Below are 20,523 nucleotides of genomic sequence, written 5' to 3' on the forward strand. Positions count from 1 at the left end.
GTTTATCATTGACAGAGATCCAGTAGATCTACTGATCTCAATTCCAAGTAAAGAGTCAAGATCAATGCAAATGTAATAGTATTGTCTAACATTACAACAGCTTTCTGCAGTGGGATTCAGATATTTGTTTGTTTGTTTTAGGTTTACGCCGTTTTTAAACAGTATTTCAGTTATGTAACGGCGGGCAGTTAACCTAACCTGTGTTCCTTGATTCTGTACCAGTACAAAACCGTTCTCCGAAAGTAACTGCCAACTTCCCCACATGAATCAGAGGTGAAGGTTTAATGATTTCAGACACAATGTGTTTTATCAAATCGTCACGGAGAACATACGCCTCGCCCAAGGCTCGAACTCACGACCCCGAGATCCGTAGATCTGCGCTCTCCCTATTGAGCTAAGCGGGAGGGCGGGATTCGGATTCAGATATAGATAGTTGTTTAAAATAGTGTAGGCGAGGAATAATGCTTTTGTATATTGTTTCCAAATGAAAGTATTTATGATCATGTACATGAAACATGTGCAATATGTCATTATATTAGTCGGTGTCTAGTTCATGTGATATACGAGTAGTTCTTTTTCAGTTCGAAAGCCGAAGCACAATCCTCCAGTATAATGTTGCCATTTTCGACGAATTTCTCATGGGATACATGATCGATCTGGAAGCATTAGCAGTATAAATTTCACATACGCCCAGATGTTTCCAATAAGATAAGCGACAGTTTCTGTTCTTTATTATGCCTCTCTATGTCATGCTACCAACACAAAGGACCACAATGGAAATAAGAGTTTTCTCCTTTTTGTGTAATCCTTGGTGATGATGTGCCTGACTGTGTGCCTGTCATGGCTATTTATAAGTTCATGTATGTTTTATGTTTTATTTATTATACATGTTGTTTTAAATGTCCAATGTATGTGCATTCCTTACCGAAATAAATCTATTTTTATCCATCCATCCATCCATGGTACATGGTATATCCCTTAAACAGATGCTCATGTCCAGTAAAATGTTATTTTAAACTAAATTTATTCAAAATACTGACTTGAAAATGGAGCACTGATGCATACTAGAGAATTGTGAGAAATGTGTTCTCTTTAACGACTACCTAAATTGCTTCTTACACAAATAATTGTCCTTGATTATTAGCCAGACAAAAATTAACACTCACTCAGTCTGATAATATTGCAGCTGTTTGTTGTTAAAGAATTTATAAATCGACCACTGTGCCTTAACCTAGCTCTAGGTACAGTTACTGAACTCATAGACATTATCAGTAATCTTCGCCCACATATCGTGCACATATTTCTCAAGAATAAACAATATATTATTATATTGCCTCCAGTATAGACCCTTTTGTTGTACCAATGGTGGTGATCCATTGGTAGGGCTCGTTCGTTCTATTCTTTTCTGGTTAAACAATTTTGTTTGTCAGTTATTAAATTTGACAGAGATCATGTAGTCATATATATTCTTAATATGTTTCTTAATTTTCGTCTGCAATTGGTTAATGCAAGGACAGGAGGACTGTGACGGACGTCGGATGATGAATGATCATTGTAGCACTCCCATGAGCACGTTTTGCTAAGGTGAGCTACAGGTTGAAGTTATTGTGTAAACTTTAATTTAAATATTTCCAGGATTGAAATCTTTATTTGAACATTTAAGAACATCTCAATATTACAGTCACTGAGAGAATATTGTCACAGATGTATTTTCTATTGTCAAACCATCGGATGAATATTTAACCCTTAGTCTGCTGTCGGCAAGTGATTCTGCCTTTGCGACCAGTGCAAACCAAGATCAGCCTGCACATCCATGCAGTCTGATCATGGTCTGCATTGTTCACCATTCAGTCAGTTTCTGTTTGGTAAACAACCCTTCTTGCAGTTAATGGTACAGTCCAAATTGAAAGTAGGACAAGTTCATTATAGAAACATAGCAGGGCAAAGGTTAAAACAATCCAAACATAGAATGTGTTCCTATCAGGGATGTGCCTTATTATAATTGTAATTTAATTATTAATAATCATAATTAATTACAAATTTTGATCTAATTGAAAATAATGAATAATTAAGCACAAAACTAAATTAAAGTAATTGAAATTAATTAATTGCTGACTTAGATTTGGATTGTAATTGTCAATTAAATCTAATTACTTTCAATTACTTTGGCATTTTTACTGATCAATGGGCGTGTGAAATTTTCACAGTGACAGTAAATAGCTGACAGGTATTGTTGTATCAACAATCAGGTGTTAGAGGTGTTAATCCCTATTCAGTTCTGTTAAGTGTGATCACTGGGTTAACATTTTAGTCCTAATAATTAGGAATGTACAGAAAAAATGATATTGACACTTTGAATTGTAAATAATTATGTTGAATAATAAAAATTGTTTTACAAATGACTGAATTGTTAGAGATAAAATAATTAATTATAATTAATTACTTTTGGCAAAATAATTGTAATTAATTAATTACTTTTTAAAATTGGCTTGTAATTTAATTTAATTTAATTAGCAATGTTCTCAATGTAATTGGAATTAATTAATTATTGAAAATAATTAGACACATCCCTGGTTCCTATTGTTGCTTGAACTTTGATTTCTTAATTGAGATTATCACGGTCACTGAAGTTGATTGCTTTGTGTGCGGGTTACGTAGTAAACCTTTTATTGTAGGAGCTATAGTGATTTCACTAAATGTTATGTTGTTTTTTTAATCAGGGATGGTAATATATCTCCGGCTTTCAACAATAACTTGATAAACATTCAATTTTCTACGCTATTTGTGAGAATATTAATCATGAATTACAAGCTGTTGTCATGTATTCCTCTTTCGTTAACTGGACACAAATTATTTTCAAAGAATGTGTTAGCAACGTTTTGTAAGTCACATTCATTATTATTCACAACTCATTGAGAGAATGACAATAGATGAACAATCCAATACAGTCTGGTCCATGCTAATGATTACTGGATAATGGAGATGAAAGTCATTAACAAGCTACTAAAAACATGATCATGCCAAATACATGCGTTTTGTATTGTTCAACAAATACACTAGGCAAATTATCAGAGACTGTTGCGGTAAAACCAAACTGTAAAATTAATGACGTAAGCTGCCCACATCTTTATGATGATCCTTATTGTGTGTTACTTTTATATAAGATACTAGTATATATAAAGGTGTCCGATTTACTTTTGACAATATATCAGTATTTTTCCAGCAGCAAAATCGGAAAATATTATAACTAACAAACTGTAATTTTAGACTCGTTTATTCTATATCAGAATTTATACCGCAAAAAAATCTGTTTTTATGCTGTGGTGAAACATTCTTGAGTCTACCTTTATTCTAAGAAAAACAGTAATTAAAGTAGTTTAAAAGTCTAAGTGGAAAAGAAAAAGGACTTTTAACAGCTTACAAACTTGACCATGGATTTTAGCAAGCCAGCAGATACTGTTTTGTCAAGAACTTTAATTTCTTTATATAAAGAAAATCAAACACATAATATCACAGACAACTTGAGGAACAAAAGTCATCACGGTCTGTCAAATGGCGTTCAGCTAAGAAACAACCAGTCATCTAAAATGTTTGGCGAATTTGACGAGACTTATCTAGCCACAGGGTCAACATTGTTCATCGAGAATGTTCCAAACTATGTGAAAGCCATTTTTGGTTGTGTATGCATTATATCACTAATGATCAGCAGTTTCTCACTTACTGTTCTAAAAAGAACAAAAAGGATTCCGTATGCAGCAAAGTTTCTCTCGACAGGACTATTGTGTTTCGATTCATTGTACATAACTTCAATTACCGTAAGAAAATTCATACAAGATCCGTTGTATAATACGAGCATCAATGTATTGTCCACAACTGTATTACAGCTGGCCTACGTCACAGTTGGACTGATGTCACTTGAGCGCTTTTTAATGTTTTACAAGCCGATGAGATACATGACAAAATGTACTGAATCATTTCTGCGCACTGTTGCCACTATACTTTGGATTTCAACAGTAGTAATATTCCAGTCTGTAAGGTATGGCGTTTGCTATGGAAAGTTTAAGTCCCCGCTCGTCTTTGTGCAAGCAGGACAGTGTAACCAAATTGTCACTTTTTATTATGCCGCTCTAGTGGTCCTAGTTCTTTGCGTATCAATGAGCTGTTATTTGGGTATATTTAACATTGTTAAAACGCAGCTGGCCGATATCGAGAAGAAGAAAAGTTCATTTGCATCAACGGCTAACCTACTGCGGAGCTACAAATCAACATCGCTCGTCCTCGTTTACTTACTAGTAATATTTGTTACGTCAGTGACCTATGCACTGATTATTGTGTACATTCGATACACGAATCTTGAAGTGCCAAAAGTGCGCATTTCTTTGGAGATCATTTCAACAATTAACTGTATTTTAGATCCATTTCTATATGTTATGTGGTTTAAAGAGAGCCGAATGGAAGTTCTTAAGCTACTTTCACGATTCAACAAGAAATTTGAGAAAAAGGCGGAAATGATGAAATATGAAATATTCTACATTGTAACAGCAAGTTTGGAATCTAGATCTTCGACTATTGATGGTCATTAGTCACATGCTTACTACATTATCCTCAGTCAGTGCAAATGGTTTCTCTTATTGATATACCACTGTGGTAACCTAAATAATGTCAAAGTAGCTGCTTTGAATAGAAAACTCAGGGAAAATGCTTTATGTTTCTCATATATTTTCAATGAAGCTTGTTTACTTTCAGTATTGTTAACAAATACATCATGTAGACTTGATCTGAGTTTATAATACTCTCTCTTTTTCTATTAAATACAGACAGAATATATTATTGCCTACGCTCGGTTTATCATTCCACACTGTCCCTAGGGCAGTGCATGTAAGGTTCTTATAGTCTTCAATGAACAAATGTAATACTGGTTAAGAATTGGCCGTAAACAGTAGATGCTAATGGCCTAAGCATTTCAAACTCTTTGGCAATACACGTAATAAAACAAACCCGTCCGCTTAGCTCAGTAGGGAGAGCGTTGGTGTACGGATCGCGGGGTTGTGAGTTCAAACCCCGGGTGGAGCGTATGTTCTCCGTGACGATTTGATAAAAGACATTGTGTCTGAAATCATTCGTCCTCCACCTCTGATTCATGTGAGGACGATGGCACTTACTTGCGGAGAACAGGTTTGTACTGTACATGACTTAAATACTGTTGAAAAACGGCGTTAAACCCAAAAGAAACAAACAAACATAATAAAACAAAATTTAAAAAAACGCAATATCTAATCACTGGACGGCGTTGTTCCAGCAACATTTCCCCTATGCGTTATTTATCATATTTACACAAGAAATACGATTATTAATGGGGAACGCAAGTGTGAATACCGCTCATAAAAGTCGTATTCGATTCCATTTTATTCGGATATACAGATATCCGGTCGTTGGTGAGAAATACCGAATATTCGTAAAGTCGTGACACCGTTAATTGATAAATAGATTGACCAAAATTACAACTTTAAAAATTTGAGTTGATTTTTATGTTGCAAAACGTTTTCTTATGTAGCGTGACGTAATAAATAATCTCTACGCGTTGATGTCACATAAAGTTTCCTACATTACAGTTTGCACGGAATACCATCGGTGCCCCCTCCTTCCGGGATAAGTACATGCAATCGGTGAATGGTCTTGGGCGTTACTACGCATCAATACGAGACTGTTAAGATGCGCCTATTTTGATAAGAATGATCAAAATATTTACTTATAATATGGTAAATTTTAAAAACTTTTAAGGTTTTTCAGTTTTGGCTCGTGAGTTTTTAATTGGCTTAAACATGCAATTACATTAAGTTGTGTAAATAAAAAATACGGATTTTGTACTAGAATATGATTTAAAACCGGACTTTCGCGTGCATCGACAACTACACAAAAGAAACCATCAAATAAGATATAATCTAATAAGCAACAAAAATATATAGCAAAATGTTTGCCCACAAGTTACAAGAACATTAACAATACATGAATTGTTCGTTTTTACTTTTCTTGAGTGTTTTTATTATATGACTACAACAAATTGGTTTTTCCTGCCTGTGCATTATAATACCGACATGCACATTATTTGACAGGAGTGTAATTAATGGACATTACAGAAATCCTCATTTACTCGTAGTTTTCGGTCTTATACGACCTTTCACTTCTAATAACATATAATTTCTACTGCGCCGCCACAAATGCTAAAGAAGTGAACTTTTTTTTAAATATAAGAGTACATCTAATTCAAAACATTTAAATTTTCATGTTTAAATTCTCAATAAACAAGGGGTTTCACAGATCTCCAGTCTATCTTATGGCCATGGTTCAAACAAATGTTTATTAGTATAGTATTGTCAAACATAAGACTGTTTGAAATTGGTTCGAACTGCATCTCAGTGTATATCAGCAGGTATAAATGTATTTTATTTCATACATGTTCCTATATTATACTGGTGAGAAAACAAAATCTTTAGTCCGTTTTTCTCCGTGTAACTGGCACTGTTTTGGTGCACCGAAAAACATAAACATTTAACTAATTACAAGCTCGCAAAGTAGTATGCATTTAAGACGCATAGTATTTTTTTTTCATAACGAAATACACTCTGCCACGAAATAAGGATGAAACCATACATTATGCTCCTAATAGTCAGATTATTTGTCTAGAAAATACCAATTTTATGATGACATTGCATATCAACGATATGTAGCCTATAAAATGATTTATTTATCTTATCTTCCTGCTGAGACACTATAACTTTGTTTAAAACATTCATTTTTGAATTGTACATGTAATATAGTGTTTTACCAAACACATGTGAGACTGTGTTCAATAAAACTACTGTCTTGAATTCAGTCTTGTTATATTTCCTGGTCCTTTGGTGTCATTTTGTCTATTTAATACATGTGTAATAGACTTCCGCTTAAGCGGGTGCCGAGGGCGTGAGGGATGTTGCATTTTCCATTACCTCTCATGATCAGATTTAAACCGAGTCTGCTATTATTCTGCCTGGTTGCATTCTATGCTTCCACAGGATCTGTTTACAGATCTTATCTAACAGATTTCAATTTAGGAATAAAGAGACATGTCTCTTTTCATATGAATATAATTGAATTATTAAATTAAAAAGTTTATGTTTAACAGTCCGCAACTACTTTTTTCTTAAGCAAATCGAGTGTAGAAACTAATGTTTGATTCAAGATCAAAATACCTATCAATTACAATAAATGCCGACAAAAACGAACGCTTATTGTTCTACTAAACGTTAGCACTGCATGACACGTACTGTACCTATCATATCTTTGGGGTACATGTAAATGTATGTCTTTACAGAACATTCAAGTACTATCACAGGTTGAAATGTCTGGTATCAACAAAGTGGAAAGAGAATTATAAATTTCCTTTTGGACTGAATTAGATTTTTAAACACCCTGTACCAAGACGCGTCTTGGTACATTTTGAGTCTCCTGGACTACAGACTACTAATACTTAGTAACTACTTATAAATAATCACAAAATGTGATGTTCTTCGTGAAATGTAACTTATAAATGCACATTAAATGTACTCTCGCTTTGTATTCAGTACATGTCACTTTCAGGAAACAAGATTGGTAAAATATGTGCCGCACAAGTGACTGCTTCCGGTTTCTTTAAAAGGCTCTGAAAGTTAATGTTGTTCTGAACAGATTTGTACTGAAATATCTCCCTCACACGTCAGATTTTGAATAGCGCGAGTGTTGTAGTATGTTACATTGTATTCTTTGTTTCGGCTATTAAGAATCAAAGTTATTGTGTAAGGTAAGTACATTTAGGTAAATATAAATTTGATAATTCATTCAGTAGTTTGAGGGTTTTACAGAAATCATCAAGCTTCGATCATGATTCATCCTGAACCCTTTGTTCAGATTAGCAAGAAAAACAATGTTTAAATGTACGATAACATTTCAGCAATAAATAATATTTTCTAAATGTTTCATTTGTTTCCCTGAAAATGATTTAGCGCACAATTTCGCGTTAATTAATACCTGGTAGCTGTCACGATAATATTATTGACCTTCCAACAAAGTTGTGCATTTTTTCTGAAAACATTATTGCAATAAATCAATTTTTCTATATACGTTTTTTTTTTTGCAAGAAACTTAAAAACATATCAGGATAATTTCTGAAAGTATCGAGAGATAGCTATCTAGCTAATAAATGGCAGCTGCGGGCACTTACGCATACCGTACAGAGATAACAATGTAAATTGTCGCAATAATATTTCCAGAAAACTTTCAACTACTGAGATACAAAAATACTTTGCAAATTTGCCGGGAAGCCGATATCATAGTGACGCCATTTGCTTTTCTCCACGTTACTCTTGAATATAAATGACAAACTTTTCCACTTTCTTTCCATACTTTATCTTATTCATTTTTCTGTAACTAACTGGAAATCCCTTTTAAAGGACTTTAGAGCGAGACATTTGTAAACGATTTTGAGCAATCATATGACGTTCTCTCATCACTGCGATGAACAAACTTTCTCGCTGCCGGGTGCGCCTTGTTAGCTTCTGGCATAACTTTAAAATGTGTGAAAGTATGTTCACGTTACCGTAGGGTCGGTTCTTGAGCATGACCTTCGGACATGCTATCTGAGCTCGCTAGTACATATAACAATACCTAACATTGCGTCTTTTGGTCGATATGTTTTTATTTCAATATACCTTAGTCATGAAATTTCCGTTTTTATTTAAATATGGTGTCGTATGCGGGCCATAATATTGCGGAAGTTTTAAAGGCTTGACCATCAAGGTAATGGAATATTAACTTTGCATGTTATTATAACTTCAAAGTTAGGTTGATAAATAGTTTCTACATGTTTCTGGCTTTTTAAACTACCACAATACACAAGAATAGTCTTAACAAAGCCTTAACAAACTAATGCGATAATATACCAGTTTCAATTTTGACTTGTGTTAAGAGTAGGCTAGCCAATTTTTGTTTCCATTGCTGTGAAAGTCAGTGATATATGTGATTTAGAACAACACCTAAATAGCATTAATATGTCTTTTAACCTCTACCCTACTAGATTGCTATAATGGACTGGTCCATCGCTAAATTTGGGCAATACCATTTATTATTGAAAGGGGTGTTCACTGAAAATTTACAGACTGAATAGCGACCAGTGCAGACCAAGATCAGCCTGCAAGGATATTATTCGCATTAAATGTGGGGGAAAAAAGTTGTAATAAAAGTTTATCAGGCCTGACTCAATTTTAGTTGCCTCGCATATTGAAATGATTTCATTCAATTTTTCATTATATTTTCAATTTATTTCAATGGAATTTAGCCTTTTTAAATAAAATAATGATCAGTATAGGGTTCCGTAAGGAGGTAAATAAATAGATGAGTTCTCCGATATGGAAGAGTCAATCAAGACTACATTACGGGCCTAAGCGTTTAAAGCACTACTTTGAGATAGCAGATTCAATACCAGTCGATTATGTACTAATGGAAGATAATGTCATTATCTAAGAATTATTATTTCATGTAATATTGGTATGTAATATACAACGTTCTGTGTAAATCAGCATTATGATAAAAACCAGGCTATACATTTGGTCAAGTGAAATTTCGCTGGCAGTTGCCGAATCAATGATGGTATTGCCCTATCTCTGAAAACAAATCAATGCTAACCTTTGAAACACCAATCTAGGAGCAAATTCAAGTATTTTCACTAGACACGAACGATTTATTTAAAAAAAAATAACGTTTCATTGTATATATAATTATGATATTATTTCTTACTACTAGGAATAGTTGTCAAATTATATTTAAAATGTCAGGTTTGTTTTGTAATGTGATACTCCCACTGGCTTCAACATGACAAAAATATGGTCCGATTTAATTTCATTTGAAGTTTTGAATAAGATCAATAAATATAAAATGTTGTTTTCATATCTCTTGGTTTACTTGTGATAGCAATATACAAATCTGCAAATCATTCTCACTGCCTTTCTTCTATTCTAGGAAAATAAATGTTTAATATTTCCATTGTTTATAATGCCTCCAACTTTGAAATTATATATTTTTTCCAACTTTCTTCACATATGTAAACAATATATTTATGTAAGTTTATTAGCCCTCACATTGCTAATGTATGCTTGACCAGACAAACATTTTTATTTAGATTCGGTTCTGACGGATCAAACTTAGATAAACCTAAAATGTAATCTAACTGTCCGAGCCAAAAAAGACACATTTTCTTTTAAAGTAAGTTAATATCTTCATGAAAACGATATCTCTTACGTGATGAAGGCTTACCACAAGTTTTAAGAGACTAGAAAAATGTTAATCTAAGCTTATAAGGCAGCCATGAGAATGGTTGTTTTTCATAATATTGCTTTAATATTTCTCTAAAACTAAGTCATTGTTCGCAGTTCACATACAGGGCTCATTACAATAAAACTGCCTTTCCGTTATATACATGTATTAGCAGAAATTACTACCAGTCATTAAAACTTGTATTAATTCTAATACGTGATCATTAAATTACAGTAGTGTACCTTGGTCTATAACTCAATTTAAATCATTTTAAGCACTAAGTTCAGCTGATTCGGTTTTATGTCTGCTAAATGGGTCTATTTTGTACGTTTTTATAGACGCTCAAAGCATTTTGTAACGAAGACAGATAGATATTTTCAATCTATATTGTCACAAGAGAAAAGTAATTAATGTCAACAACATCGCCAGATGTTATTGTTTAAGATTCTCTAGGTCAAGGCATAGTACATAATTGCTCAAGGGTAAGGCATTTTACAATTACTGAAGACAAAAAATGGTTGTGTTTGTGTTCATTCGAAATGACTAGAAGAGTAAGACAAATAGTCTATGCCAAACTACAATGCCACCAAGGACATCTAACCATGTATAAATGTCTTAAAGTCAATACGGACTGTATCAAGGTTTAGAAAAGGATTTCTATCATGTGAGGAAACCATCCAGCTGAGTTAAGGAAGGTTGGTGCTTCTATCTTGTAGCCAGTCGTGCCTTAAATTATGACCATATGAGCCTGGGATCTTCCCTGCCATCAAAGGCTGGACAGTCGCCATGCGACCTATAATTGTACTAGGTCTTACATTAAACCCAACGAAAAAAAAATTCACTTTTCAAAAACATATTCGATGCAGCGTATGTTAGTGAGTGAAACAGGCTGTAAATGTTAAGCTCTTTATATACAATATCTCAAAATGTTTTGAAGATCCATATCGGACGACTGAACAGTTGTAATTTTGATACAGCGAAGTACGTACAATTGTAAGTAAAACATATAACATAAACACAGAATGTATAGAAAGCCTACTGAATCATTAACACGTGAATCGCACATTTATAAATACTATAAACAGCTAATAAGAGAAAACCATATAAATGACCATATATTGGTCGAAACATCTCCCGGAGCATTACGCTATAATAATTCCATTTTTTCGTGAACTCGTGTCATTGGTCGATCTTAGTTTTAGCCGAAGCTGTCAAAGTCTCGGCACAGAGCGTTCTAATTAATGATTAAAATATACATTTATTCATGTAATTGTGTTTGATACTTTTGGAGACGATTTGTAAACTAAAACTATTCCTTTGTGTCAGCAAATATAGAATTGTAATCCAAATATGACGATTGCAGTTGTGTCCTTTAAGGTAGACACAACGATGTAGCTGTCTTTGTACGTGGTAATTCATGAATGAGACATGATTACAATCACACATTCTAGCTTTGCCAAGAACTGATTGATGTTACAAACTATGGCGCTAGACTTTACCACTGGAATAAAATATGCTCATAAAGTCAAAACGCAACAGTTTGGTCTACAATTAATAAGGTGCAAAGTAACACAGTGAAAATTTCTATCCCACTTTATCAAGACAAAGATGAATGCAACGGCTATTCGTATATAATCAAATGTCAAAAGTGCATGCAGTCGAATAATAATTGTGCACTCTGAAAAGAATATTTATCATTTCAGCACAAACGTTCCTTAAATAATAGTGTTTGGAAGTGTGTTGTCAAATGTCCAGCGATTGTTTGTTTCATTAATAACGCAACATCCCCTACTTATTTTGTATGTCTTCCCAAGAGTATCTTATATCAGTTAAAGTGTACAAATAAAACACAATAAAATGCCAGTAAGTTATTTGCATAAAAAGTCGGGAAATGATTCTAAAATGGTTTGTAACATTGCCTGTAATTTATGGATGAATTCAATAATTAAATATTCCATGTATAATGCATTCCATTATTTATTAATCATATACTTGTGATCGTCTGTTAATGGTAGATAATGGTTCAATCTGTAGAAAAATAACTTGCATAGCTATAAAGCATTGTAATTTGCTTTAAAATGCTTAACCCTATTCCATGAAGAATCGTAACACACGAAAGAAGCATTGAACTTTATTTGTATACTGTTTCTAGTTATCTAGCAGTGTGTCTGGCTATCTATTACTGCGATTCTGTCTAGCTATCTAGCACTGCGTCTTTTTTCTTGCGACCTAGAACTATGTTTCGTTCTAGTTATCTAGTGTCATGTCTCGTTCTAGTTATCTAGTATGGTGCTCCTTTCTAGCTGCCTCGGACTGTGTCCAATATGTATTGTTTCTCTTTCCACTTATCTCTTTTCATGGTACTATATCTATTTCTATCATTCTAGTACTATGTCTCTTTCAAGCTATCTAGTATTTTGTCTCATGTTAGCTATTCAGTACAGTGTCTCTTTCTGGCTATCTAGCAATGTGTCTCCATCTATCTTTCCAGTATTTTATCTCTTTCTATCTCAATAGTACTGTGTCGCTTTCTAACTATCTGGTACTGTGTCTGTTTCTAGCTATATTTCTTTCTAGCTATCAAGTAAGCGTGTTCGTATGGAATTTAGATCTCTTAATGTTACGTTACAGTTCTTTATTCCAAAGCATGTCTGAAAAAGTTGTCTTAAACCTTTGCGAGTAATATTAATTAGCTTCTAAGCGGGATGTTACAGGTTGTTTACCTAACATATGATGGTTGGCGAATAGTTCTGGGGCCGTATTCATAAATCATCTTAAATATAAGAAATTGATTATTTACTTAAGTATTACTTAGGTAAGAAATTTATTTTACTTAAGTATATTTGTTATTCATAAAACAATTTAATAAGTAATTCTTGGCTTTTATTGTGGACGAAAACATTAAAAAACAACATTAATTTCAGACAGATACAACATGCACAATAATGTTTAAAGTGCTTTTATCTGAAAAACAACACTTTAATCGTACTACGACGCCATTTTGTTTTCTGACTTAAGTCATTTCTTACGTATCTTAAGTTTAAGCTGTTTTATGAATAGGACTTAAGTTTTTTACTTAGGCTTAAGCTGAAATCACCACAAACTTAAGTAAAATCTTCAACTTAAGTCAAAACTTATACTTAAAATGCTTTATGAATACGGCCCCTGGAGTATTTTTTACTATCTTTTTGCATGATTTCTGTTCGATGGTATAACAGTTTGTTACAGAACTGCAGTATAGGATAAAGGCTATGTATACCTAAATATTGTCACTCAGTATTGTCATATATACTTTTGCAATGTAAAAAAACAAAATCGGAATTTTCAATCACTTTATTAATCTCTATCTACCGTTTCAAGGTTGGTGCAAAGACTTTTGAATAGCTGTACGGGTACAGAATCAAAGAAAAACCTCGTAACAAAAAGCACAAAAATAGCTTTGGGGAAAACAAATTTGTATCCTACAGCGTTCGGGAGAGACATAATAACAACGGAAGTCACTATAACAAGTTTCAAAATGTATTTTGTGATAGTAATGTAATATAAGGTGTTTAAAAGGTAATACAATTTGAAACATTATGAAAGACCATTTCAATTTGTAACAAAATGACAAAATAGTTTGTGACATAAGTTATATATATCATATATGTTTATAAATTTAACAGATATTCAAATAATTCATACTGAAATACATACTAATCACTTGGTCAATCTATTGCATAAAGCCATGCACCTTTAGGTTCTGACAATATTATCTTTTTACATTGTAGATAATATTAGTTACACTGCTTGTTGGTGACAGGATACGGGATATACGCTGTGGAGGAAATCCATATCAGGCGAGAGCGAGGCTCGAGCCTGATATGGATTTTCGAGACAGCGTATATCCCGTATCCTGTCACCAACAAGCAGTGTAACGATTTTATCTTGCCGACTACCCTTTACTTTACCCTTAATCAACATATTTTGTAAATTAACAAAGCTACTTACAGTGCAGACTGGAACCCTACAATCATTTGTTTGGTCATCATGTTTTGTTTATGGTTGATTTACACCAGCCATAAAACGCACAATGACCTGTGTGTTGGTTAAATCAAAAACACAAAAGCTCATTTACACAGGTTATGAACTGGTTTAGATCAGAAACACTAAAAAAATCTTTTTGTTCCATCCCTCCCAAAGTCACCGGATTTCTGTCACAAATGTCTTGATACTTCGGCTTTCATCCAGTTTCCTGTTAAATCATTTATCTTGCACGTAGATTAAATGATCCTAGAACAAACTGCTGAGTAACAAATACGTCAGTTCCTTTATTTTACGATGATTTAACTTAAAACAAGATTTCAACGTCCGTGTATCCCATATACAGAGTTATTCCGCTTTTACGACTAACTTTTGTCAAACTTCATGAGCTCAACTTAAATAGAATGAAATCGGCAAGAAAACACTAAATTTTCTATCGGAAACGATACTATCGCTGGAGCTAATAAATAATCTGACTTGATTCAATTACGCCAGCAGTGTGGCAGCCATTTTGTTTTAATCAAAATTCATATCTGAAATATACTAGCAGGATATGGAATATACCCTGTCTCCACGTGACGTCTATTGACCAATAGAAATGCAAGAAACTTGTAGGAGGCAAGATAAGTACAGAGATCTGTCATAATTAATGCAGGAATAATTTTTCCTGTTGTTCATATAAATTCTCGCAAAATACTTTTCATATAAAAAGCCTAGGAAGTGCTTTATATCAAACATATATTTTAATGGGCAGGAACATAATATTGACAAACAAAATTATATCCGCTATGATTTTTCCACTTTAAATAATTTCATTCTCCGAACTACAGTGCTCTAAAATAAATTTTAACAAATTTTCAATTAAAACCAAGACCAAGGCAGATAACTAGGTGGGTATTTTTGAAAAACTAAACAATGTCTCCCAATGCATTTGACCATGCTAAGGCAGTTTGATAGTAATTGGAACATGAACAAAAGTATTAACATTTTTTAAACATCTTGGAAAATTATGAATTATAGTGCTATGTAGATTGTATTCATAAAATTCAAAGGGCCATAACGGAGTAAAAAGTCATTCAGCACTCAAACCTGTAAAATACGCGCATGTTTGCTAGCTAATTGAATTCCATCAGCTGTATGAGAGAGATAGTCCAGACAATTTTTATTCAGAAATTGTCTTTAAGGGACCAGAAATCGGAAAGAAAATATCAGTGTCGGACGCTCCAACGCTATGCACATCAAAGCTTTATACAAGTAGCTCCAGTGAATAAAATCTGTAGAAAGAGCCGTTGGAAGCATAAAATGCAACAAAGCAAAATAATAGCAGACTCGGTTTTACTGAGTCTGTCCAATGAAGATTCTTTGAAATCTGGATGACAGTTTTGGAGATGAAGCGCGGGCAAGAATATATACATAGACTTTACGCATAAAAATCGAACAATTGTAAAACCAATAATTTATGTACAGCTACACTTGCAGGTGGATCTATACAAATCATACCTGGAAAGTTCTATTGAAAGCCGGTCAGTGGTTTTTGAGATGAAGCAAGGAGACGCTTAATGTAATCAGGCATACAGATAGATGGCTAGGGCAAAACAGTCTGTCTCCTATGAAATATGGAATCATATTGAACTAACTCAGAAAATGATTGCTCACAATTTATGTTTGGTTCAGAAATAAAAACAAATTATTGTTGTTTTATCGAATAGTATTGTTGTTGTACATGATGCAACATTAAAATGAGAGCAAAAATACAAATCGACTAGGGATTCATCAAACTTAAGAATGAATGTTCTGGCTACACCAATCAAATTGCTCAAATTAACAAATATTAGAATCTTATTTAAGATTTTAGCAGTATATCACCAAATCACAGAAATGTTTGGTAAAGGAACAAAATTTTACCAACAATCTACCTGTCTAATACATATTTTACCTTACTGTCCTGTACCATTGGATACTTAAAATATTCATAAAAGATGTCCACCTTTATAAAAGAATGCCATTTGTAAAGAAATACAAGTAAACATGTTTAACCTAATTACGTGAAGTATAAGCACTGGCAATTGCATCACAGCTAAGACATGTAACAGTTCTTTAAAAAATGATAAGTGTCTAAAGGCGTTGAAATGTCCAAAAGTATGGTCCCTTCATGCAGTCTCTTTCCAGAATTCAATACATATGTGAGCAAATCGATGATGATGCTTTTATAGACTTATAGTAAACCGAGTCTTCTATTATTCTTTTTGGTTGCATTCTTTGCTTCCAAAGAATCTTTTCTTTACAGATTTTATTATATATATGTTTTATATGCTGTTTAATTTTCATGTAAAACAACTCTTTCTTTCTATGATTTGGTGATGTTCAAATTTCTTTTCCAAAACCTGGACCTAACTCTTAAATATCTGACGCGCTTACAGTGAATTTTGACTACATATTAAACTCATATCTGAGCAGCGCCACGGGAAAACCAACATAGTGCTTTGCGACCAGCATGGATCCAGACTAGCCTGCACATCCGCACAGTCTGGTCAGGATCCATGCTGTTCGCTTTCAAAGTATATTGCAATTAGAAATACTGTTAGCGAACAGCATTGATTCTGACCAGACTGCGTGGATCCATGCTGGTCGCAAATGCGCTATGTTGGTTTTCTCATGGCGCGGCTCATATTTACTAGCTACTTGAAACTTATTCTTTTGATACTTTGACGAGTCTGATGCGAATGTGTAATACTCCTTGAACTTATTCGCTAGATACTAACTGATAACAAAATGTCTAATTAAAGGTATTGAAAAGAAGACCCCGACATGCAAGTACGAATCAGTTTATACGTCGAGGATTCATTCTGAGATGATTCTACAAATATACTCTGTAAAGAAGGGGATACAATTCTTCGTAGATGAACGCGAAATTTGTATCACATACAGGCATTACTTTCAGCAGAATTAGAATTTCAAGGAAAAGTTTGTAGCAGAAAAAAAAGATACTTTTATTTTTACTTAAAGCTTATTCCAAGCAATATATTGAAAGACATTATAATGTGTTTGTGATTGATAAAATATCAATGAATATGTTAAAATATGAAGGTTTCTACATACTATAAGGGGTGAATATGAATGAAAGACGATTTATTCACAACGCCAACGAACTAATAAACAACGAACCAAATTTATGACGCAATTTCTGTGACGTACTAACAGTGATTCCTTTCGCATAATAACACATAATTCCAGTCTTCTTTATTAAATAAGAAAATAAATCGGGTCATGATAGAATGTTTACAACGTTTATATGGAAGCAAACATCGACCACCTTTGGAACAGTACATATTAGCGCAAAAACTGTCAGTATTTAGTCCGAGATTAGGATGTTATTTCAATCCTACAAAAGTTTATACAAGAAAATGTACAAAAGAATTCTTGCAACGTGATAACATGACATGTTCTTAAACTCAAAATGGTTATGATCCTAATATTAGTAACATATGACCCTAATATTAGTAACATATGACCCTAATATTAGTAACATATAACCCTAATATTAGTTACATATGACTCTAATATTAGTAACATATGACCCTAATATTACATACATCAGACCCAATATTAGTAACATATGACCCTAATATCAGTAACAAATGACCCTAATACTAGTAACATAAATTATGACCCTAATGTTAGTAACATATGAATCTAATATTAGTAGTATTCTGGAATGTAATTTAACTTTATTTCTCGAAATGGCATGGTGATAAACATGATTTAAGGTACTAGGTCACTAATAGTAATGTTTACAAAATGGCATTTGCTTGGTATATTCTGAAAGGTAACCGTGTTTTGCACTATTTTGCAATTTTTAAACAATTTTTACCGTGCCGTTTTTTTATAAATTTTATATATTAACTTATGGTATCTCCTCAAGCACAAGTAGAGACAAATTTCAAAGTGGTAGCCACTACCAAAAACGTTTGCAGAGAACTCGTTTTACCATTAATTTTAATAAAAGAAACATCAAACTATTGGTAAACAGTTATTAAACACAAAATAAAAATGTCAATATCATTTTTTCTATGGTGCCTCAAGTAAACGGATTTAATGAGACAGAATTCATACTTCAACATTGAAAAAATAAGGTCGAATGCTGTGTTTCTGTTTTGAATTTTGCTTACTCCATTTTAAAATAACCTTAGGGCAGACGTAAAATCTACCTAAATTTCTTCCACAATATATAATCTAAGAGTGAAAGCAAAATAGAGAATTTTCACCTCGTGTAACTCAATATGTTTAAAGATGTGTAACTCTACCCCTTCTGATTAAGTAGTAAATTCACTTTGAACACCAAGAAATCGCTTATAAGATTCATCTTTTTGTTCATTTTTGTACAAGAAATCAATAATAATCTTGAAAAAAGTAAAATCATACTAGAAAAAAAAAGGAATATAAGGGGAAAAAAATTAGTGATCTAATACCTTAAGTGTTGGTACGATTTAAGAACTATCTCTATGTACTGAAAACAATCAAAAATTGACCTGTCACATATAAATAATCAATAGTGTGTTGCGCAAACATTATAATATCATTTCTTGAATACGACTTTCCTTAAATTTCTTTTGTAAAACTTCTTGGGGTATAAATACATGAATTCACATTTCTTGGAATCGATAATCGAGGGAACATTCGTTTTTATATCATCTATAGAAAATGTTCAGGAAAAACAGTTTTGTAAATGTAATTTGTACAGTGTATTTGAGGTGGAACATTACATTAAATGGTGTAATACAAAAAGAAAATGGGTGTATTTACATCTGAATTAATGTTTGTAAAGTGTCGTCTTTCAACTGTAGAACACACATGCAAGAAGACCACAAACGTTTGAATAAACCAAACTTTGGATAATTTTATTATTCAGGTCAAAAAAGTATAACCACGTCAGTCTAACTATCATGTACGTAGTTTTCTTCAGCACACGCTTTTAATGATACATTTGCCGCTGCTACAACAATATTTCATTTCCACACCGGTATTTGCCCGATTAATTATGTTGCGCAAACACAAAATAGCATATTTTCTTCAAAACTTGGCGCACTGCCAGAGATGACAATTTGAGCCACCTACATTGAAATGACTCTTTCGTGAGTTTCGTGCTCTTTTACAATAACCAAAGAATCCATCGTTGTTCGAAATACCGCCAGTTCAGTCCAGAGTCAAACATATTTGAGCAAAATATCTCTTACTTCCGATTTGAATATTTTCAGGTGCGTTTAATGATATCAGCTATGAGCAACATTTTTTTTTCGGACGAAAGATGAGGCAACTGTGTAAGAAGCAATTATGCATTGATGAATTTGCATACGCAGTGTTAAATATTCGTTAAGACCGTTCATGATGTGCTTCCAGATGTTTTAATCAGGAACCTTGAATGTCGTTACTGCACATTCCACTGTAAGATGTCTTTCATCATAGGTCAAAAACGTTGTCACAACTTCATTTTGCACGTCACTATGTAGCTGACCTAGATTTCTTTGTAAGTTTTATCTCCATTAGTTGTATAAGTCACGAAGGACTTGGCGCCAGAGAATAGTATGTCCAAAATATCGTGTTAAATATTAAGAAACAAAGGGGAAAGACATATCTGGAAATTTTATCTATCCTCCGCGCAGCAATATGGCATTCATATCTCAGTAAAGTCACCTTGTGCGTTGGAAATACTTGGCCGTTTTCCTGTAATAAAATACAAAGATAACATTTAAGTACTTTTTGGACAATGACATATTATTTACGGTAGTGATTCCGTAATGGAAATCGGAAATTTCCGTACGATCGGCGTTTTTCGGCATTCTTTGGACGAATATGTAGCTTATACGAGCACATGACGTCCGGTTAATACCGGATGACAATATTGCGAACGGAGCATATGTAACCGAACGGAAATTTGTGGATCCATTACCTTTAGCATGAATATTATAAGATTCTTTCTCTGGTGGTAGGTGCAGATGGGAATGTCCGGCTCAATGGTAACTTTTTTTGGCGGTAACAAGGCTCTGCCGAGTTACCGCTTAAACGGTTACCCGAGAGCCGGATATTTCCATCTGCACCTTCCACAGTGATTGAATCTTTTTCTTGCATGCCATATTCAACAAAAAAATAGTAGAAATAAATTCAAGTAAATGGTTTTCT

At 33.4% G+C, this 20,523-nt stretch overlaps 1 protein-coding gene across 1 annotated transcript in view; it reads right to left on the reverse strand.

Annotated features, from left to right (window-relative positions):
* Positions 1-13,826: 13,826 nt before the first annotated feature.
* The window catches only part of LOC123558438 (glycine receptor subunit alpha-2-like), a 75,224-nt gene continuing 68,527 nt past the window's right edge, over positions 13,827-20,523 (reverse strand). Inside the window, exon 11 of the mRNA XM_053544617.1 lies at positions 13,827-20,067. Coding sequence (XP_053400592.1) covers positions 19,900-20,067 — 168 coding nt within the window. The 3' untranslated portion in view covers positions 13,827-19,899. The remainder of the gene's footprint in view (positions 20,068-20,523) is intronic.

Source organism: Mercenaria mercenaria, chromosome 5 (genome assembly GCF_021730395.1).
Source record: "Mercenaria mercenaria strain notata chromosome 5, MADL_Memer_1, whole genome shotgun sequence".
NCBI lineage: Eukaryota > Metazoa > Mollusca > Bivalvia > Venerida > Veneridae > Mercenaria > Mercenaria mercenaria.